The sequence below is a fragment of the Lampris incognitus genome, chromosome 11, assembly GCF_029633865.1.
Source record: "Lampris incognitus isolate fLamInc1 chromosome 11, fLamInc1.hap2, whole genome shotgun sequence".
NCBI lineage: Eukaryota > Metazoa > Chordata > Actinopteri > Lampriformes > Lampridae > Lampris > Lampris incognitus.
Window position 1 is genome coordinate 34,739,691 of NC_079221.1, and position 14,814 is coordinate 34,754,504.

At 46.0% G+C, this 14,814-nt stretch overlaps 1 protein-coding gene across 1 annotated transcript in view; it reads left to right on the forward strand.

Moving 5' to 3' along the window:
• Window positions 1–7,960: 7,960 nt before the first annotated feature.
• Window positions 7,961–14,814, forward strand: part of LOC130120613 (sterol 26-hydroxylase, mitochondrial) — a 16,542-nt gene continuing 9,688 nt past the window's right edge. Inside the window, exons 1-4 of the mRNA XM_056289259.1 lie at window positions 7,961–8,261; window positions 9,066–9,256; window positions 9,965–10,164; window positions 12,970–13,167. Of these exons, the coding sequence (XP_056145234.1) occupies window positions 8,022–8,261; window positions 9,066–9,256; window positions 9,965–10,164; window positions 12,970–13,167 (829 nt within the window). The 5' untranslated portion in view covers window positions 7,961–8,021. The remainder of the gene's footprint in view (window positions 8,262–9,065; window positions 9,257–9,964; window positions 10,165–12,969; window positions 13,168–14,814) is intronic.

Below are 14,814 nucleotides of genomic sequence, written 5' to 3' on the forward strand. Positions count from 1 at the left end.
GAGCGTGTTTCCAGCTTTAAATTCCTTGGAGTCCACATCAGCGAGGACCTTTCATGGACATTAAACACCCAGGCCCTTGTGAAAAAGGCCCAACAATGCCTGCATTTCCTGTGGAGGCTGAGGAGCGCCCGTCTACCCCCCAAAATTCTCACCAACTTCTACCACTGCACTATAGAGAGCATCCTGACCATCTGCATCTCAGTGTGGTACGGCAGCTGCACCTCAGTAGACCAGAAAGCTCTGCAGCGGATCTTCAAAGCGGCCCAGCATATCACCGGTACCGAGCTCCCAGCCATAAAAGACATTTGTCACAAACGCTGCCTTCGAAGGGGTCTGAGCATCAGCAGAGATCCCACCCACCCCAACCATGGACTGTTCTCCGCCCCTGCGCTCTGGGAGGCGCTACAGGAGCCTCAGAGCCCGCACTACCAGGCTCAAAAACAGCTTCTTTCCACAAGCTGTTGCCCACCTGAACCTGGCTACCCACTGAACGTCTGTAGATATTAAATATTTTGTACTCCAGCTCTTTTTTGAACTTATTTTTAGCTTTTGGTCTTCATGTGTGTATATCTTGTGTTTGTCTGTGTCTGTCTTGCACCGTTTGGTGAAGCCACAGCCCTCATTTCATTTTTAACATGTGCCTGCACATTGTTTTTAATGACAATGAATTGAATTGAATGCTGCTCTTAATGTGTCACTCAGCCGTTCCCTGTTAGTACTGTTGGGCTGTTTCAATTCACTGTCTATAATGAGGCCAATTACATTAGAACCAATAATTGGTTGAGCAATACCACTCTTCATTACAAGTGTGGGGACAATAACTTCTGTGGTGGGTGCTCCCTCTGAAGCTAACCTGAAAGTTATCTCTACCCAACCTGCATATGGCATGTTCTCCCCGTTTGCTGCCACTATGTCTAGGGTCTCTATTATGTCCAGAATTTCAGAAATGTCTCTTAATCTTGTGTCTGGTAAATTCACTTTTTTCCATAGTTCATCGATTATTGTTACCTGGGAGCCTGAGTCCCACAAAGCCTCAACACTTGGACCTTCGATGAAGCAATCAATCACATGCTTTTTCCCTACCAATGGAGCCATTTTAGCCTGTTTTTTTTATTTTTGGGGTAGTGCTCCTAACCATACATGAGGGGGATGCACATTCTTTTTTGTGTACAGTCCAATTATCCACTTGACACGGCCTAGAACAGTAGAGCACTTTCTTACATGATGCACATTGTTTCAGTCTTATCCGTTCCTCCTTTTGTCCACAGTGTGCACAGTGCTGGGACCTTGCTGTGTCACTGATCATTCCCTGTCCCATGCGAGCGACCTTTCCCCATTTAAAGGAAACTGTCTCTGTTCCCTCGCTCGGCAACCAGCAAGGAAGTGCTCGTTGCTGCCACACCTATAACAGTGCGTGCAGTAATCTTCAGCTCCATTCTGTTGACAGCTGAAACATTTCCTCATTCGCCCACGGTTTGATGGAGGAAAGCTGCGCTGAGGGGCAAACATTTGCTGGTAATGGGCAGTTCCTCCTCTGTGCCCGGGGCCACGGGTGAACCAGTATCCCTGTGGCGGGTCCTGCATCTGCGGACCGGAAAACTGGAACTGATGCGCCATTGGCCCCCCTTGCTGTTGGGTGCTGCCTGGGCTGGTACTGGGGCTGTTGCATGGACTCCCTAATTTGAGACACTTCAGCTTTCAGATCTTTGAGCATAGCCATTTCAGACCTAATTTCTTCAAGCTGGCAGAGAACAATAGGGGAAATTTTACCAGGGTTTTGTTGAGTGGGCGGTTCTTCATTCTTTTCCACGGGAGCGTCGCTTGACTGGGCTGAGTGGATAATGACAGGCCGTTGTTGTCCTAACAATTTTTTTGTTTTTTTGTTTTGCCTCTCTGCCTCATAGGCACATGCTGTGTTCATTCGCTCTAGTAACAATTCATCAGAAATGTTGGTTTGCTCCAGGTAAGGCTGGAGGTCACGCTTGATGTTGTCACAGCAGGCCAGTTAACACAGCGTGAAGAAACATTTTCTGCGCTAACCCAGGGTCATATTGGAGACCTGACTCGGATTCCTGTGAAGCGAACAAGATCTTTTGTCTCAGGTCGAAAGTACGAATAAGGAAGTTCTGTGGGGTTTCTTTGATGCCCTGCACTTCTGAGGTCAGCTGCTTAAAGAGATCGGTTGCACTTTTCTCCTGGTAATGAGAACGGAGTATCCGCCGCAATGTGGATAAGGTCAAATTGGCTTTTCCCCCGAGATAGCTACGAAGTTGCATGCCAGGGGATATTGCTCTTATCACTGCATCTACAATCTCAAGTTCTGGAAACCCCTTACTTAGGCCATGTTCGATTTGACGAGATAGACTTGAAAAGATCAGTCGATCTTTCTAACCGGGCTCACCGATCTGGCCAGCTATTTTAAAGTCCTTATGCCATGGGGGAAGTGCATGACTGTGGACTGTGCTCTGTGTTAACTTCCTGCTGGAAACCATGTTTTTCATTTCCCTATTCTCCTGCTTGTCTTTCTTATTCTGTTTCAACTGAAGCTGCAAAGCCTCAATTTCCCTCAGTATTCTTTCCTTCTCTTCATCTTGTTTTTTCTGTTCCTCGTCTACTTGTTTTAGTGTGTCAGTTTTACAAACTGTCTGGAGCTCAGAGATTTTGTCTTTAAGATGAAGCAAGTAAGCCATTCCTTTCTCCTCAAGTTTTTCTAGCTCTTCGCTCTGTAGGTAGTTTGGAATTAGTGTGATGAGAGTTGTTCCACCCTTGCCAGTAACATGCTCGAACTCTGCTCCGGCGATGATTCGATTGTCACACAACTCCACTAGAATGTCTCTGGACAGCACACACATACTTCTCTTATTACTTCTAGCTGTACTTTCTCCAACTCTGACGACGAATCCATCTTTCTAGCAGAGCGTGGATATTAACGGTGTGACGTGGTACCTTTTAATCTTTGGGTAGTCGTAGCAGCTCTCCTGGTATGTAGAAATACCCCAGATTACATGCATTCTGCCGTCAGATGGTCAGGAACCCACTGTAGTCGATTCACCACCTGCTCTCGATGTGTGGGTTGATTAAAAGGATGCGTGACGGCTGGGGGACATATCTGGTAGACGCTGACCCACGCTACACACAATCCCAGCGGTGCCTCCAAATGTTACGCCCCTGTAAGGGGGAATAGACAGAAACAAAATACGGACACGGTGTTGCTGCAGTCAAGTCCGATGTTGTAATGGCCGAACGCAGGCAACACCCCTACAGGTCTAAACGAGGCATTAGCAATCGATAACAGATCAGTAGATTACAGTCTAACGACTAAACCTGGCGAAATAAGGAAACACTGCAAAACGTAACTTAAAGTGTATTTTCCCAAATCATTATGGAATGTAAATTAGAATTAGACTGTGCATTTTAAACGCATATGTTATATCTTTTAACCCCCATCTTTTTACCTGGAAGGTCAGAGCAATGGATTACAGATAACCTGATCTGCAGATCAGAGTGCATTTTTAACTCGGCAATTTTAACTTATCTTTTTTATACTCAGTGCACAGCTAGTGGATGTTTTTTTAACATAATTGTTCCCATTCAGTGCATTTAGAATTACAGCATTTTAATAACCATTACACAAACACTAGCAGATTATTCCACGTGAAGAGATTAGAAAAATATTCAACCCTGTATAATGTCCTATGGCTTATCAAAACAAAAAAAGAACAAGTCATTCCCCTGTAAACAAATTGACGATTTCCAAGAGTGATAGAAGTCTTAAAGGCACAGTCCTTAATTCAACTGTAAACAACGGGCTGAAACATAAAACACGGGATTGGATGTCTGGCATATCACTCCCAAATGAACTGACAGGTCTCAATACAAACCGTATTGAGTAGAAATCTCACAGGTCTCAATACAAACCGTATTGAGACCTGTCAGCTACCAACGGTAGCTGCACTGACGAAGTTTTTCGTTCCTGCTGTTAACGTGGTGGCTGAAAGATACAAGTTTAGACAAAGGAGTCAGTATCACGGAGAATCAGTGGCACGGCACGTGTCCGCGCTGAGAGAACTCGCTGCTACGTGCGACTTTAAAACGTTTGAGGATGACATGCTACGGGACCAGTTTTTGGAAAAGACTAACTCCAATCGGATAAGGGAGCGTTTGCTGCTTGAGGTGTCCCTAACTCTGGAAAAGGCTGTGACTATTGCTGGACTAATTGAATCCGTCACATCTAATGCTAAAATCATGGACCGGGGAACTGAGGCTGCAGCGCCGCCCGCGGCAGCTGTGGGTGTGCAGCCGGTGGACACACCCAGGGGACCGCCAGCGTCCACGAGAGACAACGCGACGAGACAAGGGCTAACATGCTTCAGATGTGGAGCACGCGACCATAAAGCTTCCTACCCATCTTGCCCCGCCAGGACGGCCCGCTGTAATAACTGCAGGAAACTAAGGCTATAGTGGTGGACAGCTACCCTCTCCCACACATGGAGGAAATGTTTTCAGAGCTCAGAGGGGGAACTGTTTTTTCCACAATGGACCTGCAGAGTGCATATCATCAGGGGCTGCTCCATGAGGACAGTAGAAATCTCACAGCTTTCATCATACACGAGGGTCTCTTCAGGTTTAAACGTGTCCCATATGGACTGGCTTCAGGGCCTAACTGCTTCCAGCGGATGATGACGACCATACTGAAAGACTTACCCGGGTGCCAATGCTACTTGGATGATGTGATCATCCATGGGAAAACCAGGGAACAACATGATGCCCATCTCCGAGCAGTACTCCAGGCCATCAATGCATCAGGACTGAAACTGAACATGGCAAAGTGCAAATTCAGGCAGGAAGAGCTTGGCTCCCTGGGCCACAGGATGTCAGCCCAGGGGATACAGCCAGACCCCTGTCATGTGGAGGCAGTGTTGCAGGCACCTGCCCCCAAGGATGCCTCTGGCCTCCGCTCCTTTCTGGGGCTCACTTCATGGTATGCAAAGTTAATTCCCAACTACTCCTCAGTGGTGGAGCCTATGCGCGGCCTGTTGCGAGGAGATGCTGCATATGTCTGGACCGCAAGTGCACAGCAGAGCTTTGAAACAGTGAAACAGTTGATTGTACACAGTCCCGCGCTGACCTTGTTTGACCCTGATCTGCCCACCATCGTAACCACTGACACTTCAGATTATGGGGTTGGGGTTGTGCTGACTCAAATACACCCAGACAACTCCGAGAGAACAGTGGCGTTCGCGTCACGCACGCTTTCATCAGCAGAGCGGAAGTACTCCATGGTGGAGAAAGAAGCTTTGGGGTGTGCCTGGGCTACAGAGAAATGGAGGACCTACCTGTGGGGCAGACGCTTCACGTTACGTACAGACCACAGCCCCCTCACTACACTACTCTCCTCTAAGGGGCTGGACAGAGCTGGTATGCGTATACCTAGGTGGTCGGTTAGGTTGCTGTCGTTTAATTATGACATGCAGTACAGACCTGGCACAGAAAATGTCACAGCTGACTGTCTGTCCAGGCTCCCATTGCTAACTGCTGATCAGGGACAGGAGGACGAGCTGGAGGTGGTGGCACTCATCGGCAGCTTCTCAGCTGTGTCTGCAGATGAATTCAAGGAGGCCTGTCAAGCATGCCCTGTTCAGTCACAGCTGCGCAAGTTCATTGCCACAAGATGGCCACACTCGGGTCTGGATCCAACGCTGACACCCTACTACAGACTGAGAGCAGAACTGTCCGTAGTAGATGGATGTGTCCTGCGGGGAGACCACCGTCTACTGGTGCCATAGCAACTGCAGCCACAACTGATACGACTGGCTCACGAGACACATCAGGGCATTGTCAGAATGAAACAACGTCTCAGGGACCTCTACTGGTGGCCTGGGATGGATGCACAAGTCGAAGCCACAATCAAATCTTGCCTCACATGTCAACAGCATGACAAGACAGCTGTTACACATACTATGCCTATGTAACCTGTTCCATTCCTAGGTGCTGCATGGGAAAAAGTAGCAATAGACATTGTAGGCCCTTTTGAGTCCACAGCCCCTGGTTGCCATTTTGCTATTGCCCTCATAGATTACTTTAGCAAGTGGCCTGAGGTTACATTCATGTCCCAAGTAACTTCTGCATCAGTGATCCACTTCCTGTCTACAGTGTTCAGCAGGGAAGGAAACCCAAAAGAGTTAATCTCAGACGATGGTAGTCAACTGATTTCACAGGAAATGGGATCTTTTCTAAAGGACAGGGGAATTGCACGCAAACGCTCCTCACTCTACTACCCCCAGGCCAATGGAGAAATTGAGAGATTTAATCGATGTCTGAAGGATAGTCTACTGACTGCGAAAATAGAAGGAAAGTAATGGACAGCATCAACCAGAGACTTTCTCCAGGTCTATAGGGCAACCAGGCACGCCACCACTCAATGCACCCATGCAGAGCTGTTGCACGGATGTCAGATGCACACCAAACTCCATGTGACAGGCCTCCACAAACCACAGCCTGTCACATCCCTACAAGCACAAAACACAGCACAAACAGTGAAAGAGAAGCAGAGAAAGATGAAGGAGAATGCAGACAAGAAGAGAAGGGCAAACACAGTGCACTTTCCTCCTGGGTCTTGCTTGGGTCAGGGTTAGGAGACCAGGTATACTATGCAAGAGACAGTCAAAGTACTCTCGCCCTCTTCAGGTGCATGAGCAAAGAGGCCAGTACACTTACAGACTGTCTGATGGGCGCACCTGGAATGCATCCTATCTCACGTCAGCCCTACCCCTTCAGGGTCACGCAGACCCTGGGCAGGCCCTTCCTCCCAAGGGGCCTGACATAGACTGTAGCCGAGTCCAGCCTGACCCACTACATGCTCGGCCCCCTTTGCGAGAGGTCAGGGTCAGGAGGCCGCCCGCTTGGGCACAGGATTATGTTATGTGAGGACGGTAAACTAAAACAAGAGTAGCCTATTGTTGGTATGAAACTGTTAGTTCAAAACTGTTATTTTTAATAACCTAGTAGTGTCTGCACGAGACTGTTATTTTGAAACTGTTATTTGTTTTATGGTCAAGGTATTCTGTTGTTATTGTAAGACTGTTCATAGCTTATATAGTTCAACATAAGCACCGCAGTGATTGTATAGTTGGTGATGGAAATGTTATCTTTTGCAAAGGGGATATGTGATGTGTTGAGTTGATGCAGTTGGAGGACAGTAGGGGGAGGTAGAGGACAAGATAGGATGTAAGTGACTGTAAGAGGGGAGAAGGAGTGTGACGTGGTTTGTTGAAGAAAAGAAGCGTATGCTAACAGACGTGTGTCTTCGAGTGGTCCCTTAGCAACACAACACACTGGCGCCAAACGGGCCCAGATATTAAATCATGATCGTTTGAGTAAGACTATTAGGTTACACTTTATTTTAGGGGGTCGGAAATTGCCTAGTAATTTCCTAGTAATGAGGTGGTAATTACCACGTAATTTCGTAGAAATAAGGTTGAAATTACCTTGTAATTTGGGTTTGGGTTAGGGTTAGGGTTAGGTTTAGCTGTAAAATTACCTGTAAAAACTACCACCTTATTACTAGGAAATTACTAGGGAATTTCCGACCCCCTAAAATAAAGTGTTACCGACTATTATTCTGACTAACGCAAACTTAAATTGTGCATCTAAATATATACCTCGTTTTATGTGCTCAAAGAAAGCATAGATTGGTCCTTTAAATATTAAATCGCTTTTTTTCCTCCGTCTGGTTGAAAAAAAAATTGTTTTGGACTCTTACACTTTGTCCAGTTTATCCAATGAGACTGCGTGTATGGCGATTTCCCCGCATACCTGCCTACGTGCGCCTGTACTGAAGGGGTTAATGTGAGGGGAAGGCAGGTGGAGTAGGACGGGCCAGGAGTGGAGAGCGACGGGTCGGGCACCCGAAAGGGGCGGACGGGGGTGGGGTGGGGTGGTGGGTGAAGGTTATTACACTCGGAATCTGAGTGGATAACATGGTAGACCATCAAACCCGAAGGCACTGTTGACGCCAAAAAATGTTCAGCAAATTCCTCGTAAACGCCGGATTATGTGCCGGTCGTCGAGAAAGCACGAAGGGGATACAGAGGGTGACGGCGACGCTGAACCGCAATGGGGACTTGGGACGTGACGAGTCGACTGTGGTCGGCACCGACCCCAAACCCAAAACCATGGAGGACCTGGACGGACCGAACTTCCTCACGTCTTTATACTGGCTTTTCGGCAAGGGCTATTTCCAGACCACACATCTGATGCAAGTATGTCACACTACGTGCGGACGTATCCCGGAGTGCAGCTGGACTTCCTGCCGCCCGATAGGGGCACGTTTCTAGTCGCGTGTGTTTCAAGTAACGTTTGCCCCTTCAGTCCAAAGCTCCTCAGCAGACACTTGTGAATGCACTGTGCATGAGTTAACTGGGACGTGGAGTTTATTAGCGCCTCCCTTTTCTTTTCTTTTTTTGTTGTTGTTGTTTTTTTAAACAAAACTGCTTAGCGAGGTTTAGCCTATCCAAATAAACAGCATCCCCAACTTGCACAGAGGAGGTTTAGTATGACTACTACCTGAATGGAAAAGCACGAGAGGAATAATCTGAACGATTTTGATGGAGATCGTGTTTATCCTCCCCTTAAATAAAGGGTATTTATTGGCTGTACTGACACACAGGTACAGTATAGGTGAAAGCTTGTTTGCTGGTCTCAGTGCATACAGCATGTAATAGCATATGATGGAAATTCACGATAAAGGTAGATTTATAAAAATGGTAGATAATGGATGTATGATAATGAATAATGGAAAGCTGTAACGCTGCTTGCAGAGGCTGTATGTAACTATGTAGATAGACGGAGAAAGAAAAGGGAGCTATGTATCTTTCCAAATGTGCACAGAGGAAGCATGGTTTATGAATAACAGTTGGCTATTTCTGAGCACAACCTCAGAATTTCAGCCTGTATTTTCCAAATTTAACCAATCTCAGCACTCAAAGAGGTTAGTCACATGGACCTAATTGCCCATCCACATTATCTCTAACCATTCATATCATCTTCATTGTACATCCCCCTAGATTGAACACAACAAGATCTATGGTCCTCTTTGGAAGTCCAAGTATGGCCCTCTGGTCATAGTGAACGTGGCCAGTGCGGACATGATTGAGCAGGTACTGAGGCAGGAGGGTCGACACCCGGTTAGAACAGACATGCCACACTGGCGGGGCTACCGAGAGCTCCGCCACCAGGCCTATGGACCTCTGACAGAGTGAGTGAAACCCTAAAGGTACCCCTGTTCAACACATAAAGTGACTTGAGGAGAGACACAGAGTCCTTTTTAGACTGGCTTCCCGGATTCACTGACTTCAACAAACATTGATCTGAGCTGCAATCTACAAACACAGATCACTACATAATTCCAGATGAAGTCTTCAAAGTGACCTTTATGGGTTTTAAGAGTCATTGTCCTACTGTAGTCAGAGTAAAAGCATGGCTTTGGAAGATCTTTTCTGAAGCGTTTGAGTAACATGTTTAATCGATTGTGTAATAGCAACCCCTTTGCCTTACCACGGATTCATTCCTGTCAGACCTGTTGTGGCAACACTTGCCAAGCTATGCTGAAATACCAACCCAGCAGGGCAGTTGATGTGGAATTGTGAGCCATACCTGTATCTTGAGATAAACTAATTGGCCAGCCATAAGAACTGAAATGCCCTGGAATCTGAGGCATAATTACACAGGCACTCGAATAATTTTATTTTTCCTAACAAACGGAATAATTCATGACAACGGTTGATAAAAGTTAATGCATTTACCTCTATAACTCATGTACATCCACCCTCAAAATTTTACTGTATTTATGTGAATACATGCTGCTCATGTTACCTAGGCATCTTCAAAAATAGGCAAATATATGAATTTCTCTAATTTTTAGTCAATTTTACAATGTTGAAAACTACTCCTGTGTGTTGGGCAGGATGGGAGCTAAGTGGCAGCGTATTCGGAGCATCCTCAACCCTCGAATGCTGAAGCCCAAGCATGTCTCGTCCTACAGCAACGCTATCAACGAAGTGGTCACAGACTTCATCGACAAAGTGGCCTGGTTGAAGGAAACCAAAGGCCAAGGTGTCATGGTCCATGACCTAGCAGGGGAGCTCTACAAGTTTGCGTTCGAAGGTCAGCGGCAGACACTCTGAAAAGCCAGTCCATATGAATTTGATCACTTTTGAATATAATGAGCTGTTGTCCATGACTGTTTTTGCTATGGTAAGTTTCCAAGAACCGCTTGTTATTCCACCCTCGCGTAGAAACGATGGTTATCTTATCTCGTTCCACTACTGTATACACACTGTGAACTCTGTTGAAATCGGGGAGGATGTCTAACAGCTGTCCTCGTTATCAATGTCAGATATGCATTTTGAAACTATAATTTGGAGTGTGAGTTTGTGGATCAGTAGATTAGGTTAACGGATGATCCACTGTGGCGACCCCTAACGGTAGCAGCCAAAAGTAGTAGGAGTAGTAGTTTGTGGATTAGTATTACATGTAACAAAGCAAAGACATTAGCCTCTGTGGCTTTATTGTCCTCTTTTCTGAGATTGGGGTTGAAGTACACAGTGAGACATTGTAGAGGTAGTTGAGTAGCCTTGTAGTATCAGTCAGCCTAATGACCTTGAAGGTATTGCCCAGAAGGTGTCAGCCTCAGATAAGATATAGTGAACACCTTATTTTGTCAAGTAGGTCTGTGGAAGAGGACAACATCACAGATCATTCTGCACTATGTGAACTTTCATTCCAGTCGATGGCACGGGAATAGGAGGGGCAACGAGACTTTTTATCCCCTCACTTTCAGGTGTTATGGTCGCAATTCCGTACAACATTGCCACCCACTACACCGGCGATGTGTACATGGCAAGACTCCACACACAGTTGAAAATGCTCCCGAGTCTTTTGACATCCCACAACTCAGTGCTAAACTTAACACATATCAAAAGTCATCAAATTGCCACCCTTGTTGTTGCTGTGGCAGCAGCAGGAGATGCAGCAGATGTTTTTAGTGAGGTAGACAAACTGTGCCTCTACCTCACTGTGCTGATGTGTGATGCCACAGCTGAGCGGAGTTTCTCGAGACTCCATCATTTGAATACTTGCATCATCTGGTCTACAATGACAGAGAAACGGCTTAACAATCTGCTTTTCCTGCACATCCACAAAGACCTGACTGATGACTTGGACATGAACAAAGTGTTAAATAGATTTTGCTTTGGGGGGGGATAGGCACAGTCAGTACTTTGGAAAATAATAGGGGAGTAAACCTCACTCATTCTTCTTAGTGCACTTTTCAGTAGGATTTGTTGCTAGACATGCAGCCATGCATTGGATAATTGTTAGATGTGCTGAAGTATGAAGCCTACTGGTCATGTTTCCTTATTACAAAATATCTCCCCCCCCTTTTTTTTCTCCCCAATTGTATCCAGCCAATTACCCCACTCTTCAGAGCCAATTACCCCACTCTTCCGGGGAGGGCTGCAGACTACCACATGCCTCCTCTGATACATGTGGAGTCGCCAGCCACTTCTTTTCACCTGACTGTTTCACCACAATATCACTTTTAATGTTAAAATGTGAATTTCAATGTCCTAATTGCCACCACTCACAATAGTGACCACACTTTTCTACTTTTCAGGTTATACATTTACTTTCTAAGATTTGATAAGTGCATTTTTATGTATAATACATCATGAACTTGTTGTGCTGAAGGCATTTGCATGGCGTCACAAGTCTAGGGGACTAAACCTTGCTCTGCTGCGGTGCTGTCTGTTTGCATGTTAGTAGGCATATTGGATGTAAAGACTCTGTTTTAATAAGGTTTGGATTTTGATTCCCTTTTGAACCTCTAAAAAATCATATTGTGGCATCCGGGTAGTGTAGCCATCTATTCTGTTGCCTACCAACATGGGGATCGCTGGTTCGAATCCCTGTGTTACCTCCGGCTTTGTCGGGCGTCCCTACAGACACAATTGGCCGTGTCTGTGGGTGGGAAGCCGAATGTGGGTATGTATCCTGGCCGCTGCACTAGCGCCTCCTCTGATTGGTCAGGGTGCCTGTTTAGGGGGTAGGGGGAACTAGGGGGAATAGTGTGATTCTCCCACATGCTACATCCCCCTGGTGAAACTCCTCACTGTCAGGTGAAAAGAAGTGGCTGGCAACGCCACATGTATCGGAGGAGGCATGTGGTAGTCTGTAGCCCTCCCCGGATCGGCAGAGGGGGTGGAGCAGCAACCGGGATGGCTCGGAAGAGTGGGGTAATTGGCCAAGCATAATTGGGGAGAAAAAGGGGGAAATATATTAAAAAAAAATCATATTGACTGGTTGGTTTGTTGGTTGGTTGGTTGGTTACAGTGTAACCGTTCTCAGAGTGAAAAACACAAGGGTCTGTATCAACAGGAGCCATTTGAGTCAAACACTACCATATTTAGTTGTATAAAAGCAGTAGGCGAGGCTCAGAATGAAAGGAAGTTGATGTGAAAAGGTTTACTAGCCTATTGCGTCATCCAAAGCTGGGTGTTCCCCCCACTTCAAAACTCGTTCTGGCGCCACTGGTTCCAGATATTGTTGAGGTTCATCTTACATATTGCAATGAATGACTGCAATGTGCTTAGAAGTTAGAAACCTTTTCAGCTAAGCTCGGGCAGAAGTGAAGTGACTGTTATACATCTAACACGCTGAATGTGAGTTTAAGGAGAAATCAGTCGGGAACCACCTGCATCCTACACAACAAACAAAAACCGGGTCAATCAGGAATTTTTTCTTGAAATTCTTAGCGGTGTTTGCCTCGCCGCTGTGGGGAGCCGGTCTGTGTACTCGGTTTTCTTATTTTATTTAGGGATACTTATCAACCCCAAAGAACCAAATTGCGCCCCCTCATAATATGTATCAAGAGTACTATTCTGTGGTTGAAATCCTCTGTTCTGACTGCAGGGATCAGTTCGGTGTTGTTTGAAACCCGCATGGGCTGCCTGAACGAGGCGGTGCCAGAGGAGACCCAAAAGTTCATCACTTCGGTGGGGGAAATGTTTCGCATCTCTCCTATCATCATCCTCTTCCCCAGATCCACCTGGCCCTACCTGCCTTTCTGGAAACAGTTCGTAGCCGTTTGGGACCATCTCTTTAAAGTCGGTGAGTAGCATTCAGTTCAAGATGAATCACACATAGGAATTGGTGTTGTGTGAGAATTTACGATTTACGGCATCACCATTAATTGAAATGCATGAAGGAAATGTCACTCAGTCAGGACAAAGCAACACCCTTTCTGCCCATACAACACACACACTCACAGTTATTACATGCCTTTTTTTTCTTTTTCTTTTTTTTTTTGCTTTCCCCCCCTTTTTCTCGTGATTGTACTTGGTCAGCTACTCCATTCCTCCAAGCCATCCCGGTCGCTGCTCCACCCCCTCTGCTGATCTGGGCAGGGCTGCAGACTACCACATGCCTCCTCCAATACATGTGGAGTCACCAGCAGCTTCTTTTCACCTGACAGTGAGGAGTTTTGCCAGGGAGACAGTGCATGGGAGGATCACGCTACCCCCCCCAGTCCCCCCTCCCCCCCGAACTGGCGCCTTGACTGACCAGAGGAGGCGCTAGTGCAGTGACCAGGACGCATACCCACATCCAGCTTCCCACCCACAGACACGGCCAGTTATGTCTGTAGGGATGCCCAACCAAGCCGGAGGTAAAAAGGCTACTCGAACCGGTGAGCCCCGTGTTGGTAGGCAACAGAATACACCGCTACACTACCCGGACACCCCTATTACATGCCATTTTTATTGAAAGGTCCTTACAATGATCCCAAGTGTTTACATTGTTAGGGTGCATGCAGGCAGTGTGAGGGTCAGGTTTGCTCATTGCCGTTGAAGCTTCATAGGACTGCAAAGTTACATTGTGTCTCCACATGCTGTCAGCGCAGATTTTTAGAGTTCATGGCCTCATTTGTCATTTAAACCTTGAGTTATCAAACATGTTCCAAGGCCACTGGCTGTTGTCTGGTCACTCCCTCACAAGACAAAGTCCATCCTACAGGTTTTGTGGCTCCTGCCTGTTCAGTGTAATGTCTGCAATTAGAAACGCCAGATTGTGTACATCTTCTGTCATCTAGTGGATAGTTACGTTAGATCACGTCATTTTGAGTCTGTTCTCTGAGGTTTGTGTCTTGCCATGACAAAATATGTGGGTTAATTTCCTTTTAACAACCTACCATTATTCTGTGACGAGGGCCTGTCACTGTTGTTGCACAGCTGTACCGTCCTATTGTTTTTCAGTTTTAAACGACTGGGATTTCACTCCTACCTAAAATGACCACAGGCGGTCAAAAAGACAGCCGGTTTTTAAACTCTATATTCTGTCAAGATGAATACCCAACTGAGATATTAATGTATTGCATATGTTAGTATGTCTGTTAGGAAATGACTGACACCAAAATTAACATTTTAACAACTATAATACTATTTTTAAACAATTTAAACTTCAGAGAGACAAGGTCGAACTTGGATAGCAAAATTGAAAAAGTGAAAATATTACCTGAAAAACAAAACGGAAGGCACATATTGCTAATCTAACAAACATAACAAGGCCTATAAAATGTGAAATATAAAAAAAGAACTGAAAATAACCATTGAAACAGTCATTTTAGGTAGATCTTATCGTAACTTTTTCTTGTGCAATTGATCTAAAACGGGTTTTAATGCAAATATATGCAATTTTAGGAGCATTCAGGGAGCGGCAGCTCTGTCTCTTTTTTCCCCCCACAAAGTTATTAAAATCCAA